At 38.1% G+C, this 7,451-nt stretch overlaps 1 protein-coding gene across 1 annotated transcript in view; it reads left to right on the top strand.

The window, feature by feature from the left end:
• LOC104079410 (ADAMTS-like protein 1) overlaps positions 1-7,451 on the top strand; it is a gene marked incomplete at its 3' end in the record, with an annotated part of 92,918 nt that overhangs the window by 37,291 nt on the left and 48,176 nt on the right. The window contains exon 3 of the mRNA XM_009581445.1: positions 6,250-6,377. Coding sequence (XP_009579740.1) covers positions 6,250-6,377 — 128 coding nt within the window. The remainder of the gene's footprint in view (positions 1-6,249; positions 6,378-7,451) is intronic.

The following is a 7,451-nucleotide window of genomic DNA, read 5'->3' as shown; positions in this document are numbered from 1 at the left end:
AGGAATGCCTTGCATGTTAACATTTTGTTTGACAGTAATTACCAATATTAATTCAACTGGCTGTGATTTTGTTCTACCTTGCCTTCCTTCAAAAGCCAGAGATTTCCAAGCAGTTTCCCATCTGAGCTGTAATCCAGCTGTTACCTTGGATGGAATGCAACAAAGATACACAACATTGTGCAAATGAAATCTTATAAACCATATATTTACATTGGTTGAAGTTTTGAAATATATGTTTCTTAAAAAGAGATGAGGTCATTGGCCTTGTCTCCTGCTGTTACACACCTTCATAAGTGCTGAGAGCAGTTTCTTCCTGGTTCACTACAGACAGCATTTCAGTACTGTGTGAAGTATAAATTTGACCTCAGTGACAAACTAACATCAAAGGATGATCAAGGATTACTCAAAGAGGGAGAATGTATGGCTTGGCAAAAAATCATATAGGGATGTGCTTGGACGTATCTGAAAAGGGAGGGCAGAAAGACCATATAATAAGGAAAAATACTGGTTTTCTTCCCCTAATATCATTCTCACAGTAGCAAAAGACAAGTTTAGACAATGGCCTCAGAGGAGCCTTGCATGTTGTCACTGACAGTTCATCATACCCCTAAACAGTGGGGATATGATAAGAACCAGATGATTTAAATTTCTTAACCAAACCCAGCGGTGCATATCATCTGGGAAATAACTGTGGCTTAAAGTCTGTATCAGTGCCTTAGTCCAACAAGAGGTTAACTGCATTTTTCACTATCTATATTGCTCTGTAAACTAGGGAACACACTGGGTATTTGAAAAATATGACTTCAGCAACATTCTACTAAACGAGGAGGAAGACTGGAACTCTTGGAAACTGAGGAGCAATTAAACAACATGATCTGCATTTATATGCACTCCTTTCTGTGTGACACTGACAAATAGTTGGATTCTGTAGGGATAGCACAGTTCCAAACAAAATTTTAAATTCAATTCCAGTATGCGACTAAGATTTATTTTCTTAAGGCTGAACTCTTTTTATAGGTCTCAGGATATGAACAGAGGTCTTGCTACTTTTCATGTTTCTCCCTCTGTGCACCCACACACGTGTACACACATGCCCTTAGAAGAAACATGGTTCTCTCATCAGGGATGCAGCTCCTGGATGGTCAGGCAGCTGTTGTGATTTAAGGATGTGTTACACTTGTGTTTTTTACATACTATTCCAGATAGTTTAAATTATTTCTGTATACTGTGTGTTAGTGGAGAGGGTAGGAAAGACCTGCTATTCATCTCATAGTCTGAATATAACATGAATGCCTGACAAGTCTTTAATAGATTCAGAAATTACTGTTAAACACTGAAGCTGGATTTTTTTTTAAGCATAAAATTGGATACCCATCTCTTTTAGTCTTACTTGATTATGTCAGATTATTTTTGTTTATTAGAAGTCCTTTGTTCAGCTCATAATTTAAAGACTTTTTTTTTCATTTGTAAGCATCTACACCTGATTGACCTATCCACTGACAGTGATTGCATTTTGTACACGTGATCCTTCTTGCCTTCTTCTTCAAAAGCACAAGGTGTTCTTTCTCTTTCTCATTAAAGAACTCTTTGGGAGTCCTCATGCCCATTTCCTCTGGAGCTGTTGTGTTGGGTGGTAGCTGCACGATTACCCTCAAGTTAAATATATATTAGGGTAATGAGGGATAAAGAAAGAGCTGATTTTGATTAGTGCTAGAGACTTACTTGTTTTACGTAGGTCATTGATAAGCAAATTGCTTACAGGTGACATTTCTGCCATTGATGCTGTAGATGTCAGGACATCATGAGTTTTGTGTGGACAAAGCAGTGAGTGTCTCCTGGGAAGCTCAGACTGAGATCCACCTAGAATGGACAGAAGGGGGAAGGAAGCTCTTCTGATACCAGCATCAGGGCATAGTGAGCCTTGATGACTGTCTGCATTTTGCTTCTTTGGTATACACTGGCATTTTGAGAAGCATCAACCTGGGGTACTTCTGGCAGACATAAAAGACTTTTTCTATGAGGGAAGTGTTACTTAAAGGAAGCTTTAAGTGGTGTCAGCTTTACTCCTTGCAGCTTTAAAGGCATGTACCCCCCGTGCTTTTTTTCTTGGTTTTTTTTTTCCCCCCCCTTTTTTTTTTTTTTTCTGTTTACTCTTTATGGCAGGAACTTTAGGGCTTTAAAGGAGTATTGTAGGAGTTCTTGTATTGCAGACACTGCAATGTTCTTGACTGTTATCAGGAGTGTCTTAGTGTACGTTCTTCAGTTCACTTTGTTGAAAGTGGGTAGAAATTATTAATTAGTGATATAAGCTACTTTTGAAAAATCTGTGCTAAACAATGAGTTCTTAGCTAGTAATGGTATACATCCTTTGAAGCTGCAATAGACCTTCAACAGACAATCTTCTTTAGATTTAAAATGGCTTTTCAGGCATTGCTAGAATTTCAAGCTCAATCTTAACTGTGTAGTTCACAGGAGGGAAAACCACTCTACTTTCTTTAACATTAAATATGGATGGGGTTGAAATGAATTATGTTTATTCCACTTGTTAAAAGAAAACTTGGAGCCTGTTCCAGCCTGAGATCACATGCTTTCTGGGAATATATAGGTCTTATAACAAATCTTGGAATGCAAATAACAGGCACATGGCTCTCCTCTGGGTGGGAATACAATTTATTTCAGAAAAATTTGGACCCTTAGAATGTCTAGCCGTGCTGACACTTATAATTTCTGATGAGGTAAGAGTACTTGGTTCACATGACTTTACCTTGCAACCCATTTTAATTATGTCTTTGAGCTTTCAACCAGTGATGAATGATCAGCACAAGCACCTATTCGCAGTTTGAAGAGATTTGTTTCCTTGTAAACTAAAAGCACAGACACACATTTTCTTTTTAGCAGACTGAAAGTGCAAACACGTATTTTCATTTTATAAAAAATACTCTTCAGAAAGCAGTCAGCTGAAATAACCAGTAAATTGGCATGTCGCTCCTCTTATCTCATGTATAAATATTAATGAGATTGTATCTAGAGGATGGATCACATCTGGCATAGTCAGAATTTGATCACTTATGTTACTTTAATTTTTACATTTACTCTTGTAATTATTGCGTTGAAATTAAATCCTTTTGCATTTTAATAAGGATAAGATAAACGGAGAGTGTCAAATAATTGTTATACACTTATTAGGCAAATCCAGTATCACCTCTCACAGACTAAGTTAATTTACCTTTTTTTTCCCATCAGTAGATCCAAAACAAAACTACATCATACTAAGTGTTACTGCAACAAAAAACTGATTCAGTTCCCCATCTGAACTATCTTCCAAAAACTATTTTGCAGAAGGAAGTGCTACGTGTCTTTAAAATGCCATTACAAACTGTGCACCATGAAGCAAATTGAAAATGGAGGTTGGTCACACCATAGAATAATCATTTTATTTGGCACAGCTGGCAACCTCCACTTGGCAAAAGTAGTAAGATAGGGCAGCAGGATCAGAGTGGAGGTGCTTTAGCAGAGCTGTTTGAAGGAAGCTTGCCTTCTGCCTGCTTGGTTTAGCTTCCTTCTCATTCACAAATTTTATTTGATTAATTAAAAAAAAAAAATCTTTACAAATTGTGTTGGGTCCCCTTTTCAGCCTTTCTTTTAATGTTCTGCTCCTGAACCACTTTAATTTGATGGAGTTATCATTTGACCTCAGCATGCTTTGAACCAGATCCTAAAGGTCTTTCAAAAGGGTTGTCCTTCTTTGTGTCAGAAGGCCAAATAGACTCAACTCTATTTAAGTGGCATTTGTGGATTTGCCTTTTAAAATAGTCTGGTTTAAAAAAAGGAGCACTCGTGCCCTTGAAGGATCCATGAGCAGCAGCATGAGGAATGCAACAGGCAATCATTGTAAATACCAGGGAGCCACGTCTGGTGTGTTGCTGTGCGCTGGTCCTGCACCTGACCCTTGCCACTCACTGAGCTCTTCCTTTCAAAAGAAATAACCATATTTGGTGTGTTTGCAGAGGTGAAAATCCTTTCTTTTTTAACCCATTCTGCCCAAACAAATGTACTCATTCTTCAACAGCAGGTTTGGACTGTACCTTGATAAAAGCAATAATGGGAAGAGAGGCAAAGAAGAGAAAATGGCTGGACAGGTGTCCTGCAAATCTTAATATTTTTTCCTTTAAACAATATCTCCATAGAAGTTTGCCAATTTGGCATACAGTCTGAGCTCACTTAAGCAGGTTTAACATTATCAACTTTCTTTTAGTTACCACTAATTTATTGTGCCAGTGTATCTCAGAGTAGTATCAGGCTTTTGGAAGGAATATAACAATACAATTACTCTGTCAACCTGAGTAAGCTAATGACTCCATAAGCTAATGACTCACTTCAGGGCAGGAAGAGTCCCATGGGACCATGGGAACAGCACTGGCAATGTTTTCATCCTTCGTATGCATGGAGCTAATGACTGTCAGAGGGTGCAAATGTGTACAACACTGAGATTATGGGCTTTCTGTTTCAGGAGAACAGAGTTCAGTGCTAGACTTTGGCCTTATTACTGAGCTGAGTATAGAGACAGCTAATAAAAGACATGGGCTTTCACTTCAGCTAATCTCATGCCTGGCTGTTTATGTAGCGTCATAGACAATGCTAGTGGGTGAACTGCAATCCCTTGCAGAATTTTATAGGACTAAATGGTTTCCACATTGGAAAAGTCTATCATTATTAATGGTTAGCATATATAATGCATTCCTGGCTCCTTAAAGCATACTGAATAGTTAACCTCTTACCTTGATAAATCCCAATTAACACACATTTCATATCCTAACACGCCAGACTTAGTCCTTTGCTCTACAGACACAGACTGTTCAGTTTAGGATCTCGGTTATGTGTGACAAATTCAGTATCTCCCTTAAACAGATGTATACTGAAACTGTTCACAGCCCTAAACAATCACCAACACTTTCTTTTTTGCCTGTGAATAACTATATTCAAGACTGGTATATTTCACCAGGTTTCAGATTTTATGACAAAACTTTTACACAGCTTCACTGAAGATAAAATTATTTCAGTGTTGAGCTATCTTTGTGTCTCAAATAATTGCTCAGTGCTGAAAGCTAAAGTTGATTCCTCTAACATGGGTTAGCAATGATGCTTGCTGATGTTTCTCCATTGGAGGTGTACCCTCACAGTCTCCCTCATAGTTGTCTTCCCTTCTCATTTATTCCAAATACAGTTAGAAATGCTATTCACCAGGTTTGGTCCACAACACAAACCAAGATTTGAAGGAGAACACTGCCTGGTCTCCATCAGACACAGGCAATTTCCATGCACTCGTGCATGCTTCTGTAGGTTGTTCTTCCAGCAAAACCACATCATTCATAAGGGACAATATCTATCTAAATGATTAGATTATTTGTGTCCCTACAGATCTATGTTTCTGAGGTGCATTTGCATGAATAAAAATGAAATGCTGGATACGTGCATGACTGCATTATTTGAGGCAGGTACTGCTGTATGTTTATGAGTTAATCCTAGAAGGGCTGAGCATTTTTGAGTCCATCAGTGCTGCTTCTCTGTAAAGTTGTTTGCACCCAACCACTGGCATTAACAATAGCACTGCCTGGGTCTGTGCCTGGCATTGGAGAACTCCAGCTCTTCAGGTTGTGTGCACTTTCTTTTTTAAGTTAGCAAATAGTAGGGACAAAACAGTTAGGGAATCTTTGTCCAGAAAAATTTTATAGGAGATCTTTGCACAGAGAAGAAGTTAACGATAGTTCCAGTTCCTTATGGTGAGCGCATGGAAGTTGTTATGTTGAATGTCTTTATATCACGTTAATTCACTATGTTGTGATTCTTTTTTTTCTCAAGAGCATGTTGGAAGGCACTTTTTAATATGCCCTTTCATAGTTTCTAACACAGCAACAAAACTTCAAAGCACAATTTCTAAGGTCTACAATACTCTAGCTCTGCCTTTTAATCAGGAGAAATCCCTTGCCTCACTGTTGTCCAAAGTGCTCTTTTATAATAATCATCAAATTGAGATGGAGTATTATACTCAAAGGATGAAAGCAAGTTCATACAGCAACCCCCACTACAAGAACTGGCTGCCAACCAGTAGGAATGTCGGAGAATAACAGATCTTTGCAGTGCTTTCAATGACCAAGACGATATGCAGTAAAAAGAAAGGTTAAGCTAGCAACAATATTTTTTGTCCTTTAAATTATTTTTCCTGATTTTTTTCCTTCTCACTTTCCCTAGAGCTCCAGAACGGCTCGCTCGGAAGAAGACCGAGACTCACTGTGGGATGCCTGGGGCTCATGGAGCGAATGTTCACGCACTTGTGGAGGAGGGGCTTCGTATTCACTGAGACGCTGCCTGAGCAGCAAGTAAGTGGGTGAACGCTTTTTACTTTACTGATGGGAGGATTCAACCTACTCATATGTGTCAGACCATAAGAAGTAATCAGTAGAGGTCTTGAACTATGCTGAAATTTCCAACTAAGTGTCAAAAAATTATGGTGGTATGTTTTTTAATTCAGGCAAGCAGTCAACATGTTTGATAAGGCAACACCCTTTTAAAATATAGTGAGAACCTATGGAGATACAAAAGTTGCCTGGACAGCTTGCAAGGCTGCCAGCTACTGAAAAGTGAAACCTCCCTACACTTTCACCATTTAAGCAGTGAGACTTTTCACACACTTGTACCAGACTACAGCTAATTCACTAGGTTTAGCACCCCACAGTTTCAGCCACACTGAGACTATAAAAGCATCGTGTTGACCCAACATGGCATCCTGAGCTATATAAGAAAGAATGATAATTCTACTGAGGGTTATCTGATGAATTAAATTTCAGATAGGAAGTCTTCCACTCCAGCAAACCCTCCCAAACAGGCAGAAGTAGAATGGCCGAGTGCAAAAATGAAGTCAGGCATCTAAGATTTTATTCCTCCCCAGTTACTAGCTTGGAATGGAACGTGGACAAGTCATTTGACATAATTTCCACTCTATAGTATATGTAAGTTTTACCTGCAAAATATTTCTAGCAAGTATTATTTGTATCTACTTTAGGAAAATATTTAACTTTAGGAAAATATTTACCTTCAGTAAACATGGTATATGTGATAAATATTAACAGATTTCTGACAAAGGATATGAAGGAAAACTCCAGACCCAAACTTTGTGCCTTACTGCCACCTCTGATACCTTATATATTAGAGTATAAAAAACGTAATACAATTTTCATCCTGCAAATGTTTCTTTTGTATTTTCTTTCATGTGCTTATAAAACTGATGTTAATAAAACAATCTGTGACAATACACTCCAAATTGTTTCCTACATCTGACATTTTAATACATGATGCTGTTTAGTGACGACAAAAAATAACACAAGGCATTGAACCATAGGATCAGAATAGAATATTATGTATTTTAGCTTTATCTGTGGACAGTTCCAGCAATT

The sequence above is a fragment of the Fulmarus glacialis genome, unplaced genomic scaffold (genome assembly GCF_000690835.1).
Source record: "Fulmarus glacialis isolate BGI_N327 unplaced genomic scaffold, ASM69083v1 scaffold4637, whole genome shotgun sequence".
Classification (NCBI taxonomy): domain Eukaryota; kingdom Metazoa; phylum Chordata; class Aves; order Procellariiformes; family Procellariidae; genus Fulmarus; species Fulmarus glacialis.
Note: the sequence above shows the minus strand (reverse complement) of the source record. Positions and strands in the feature narration are given on the sequence as shown.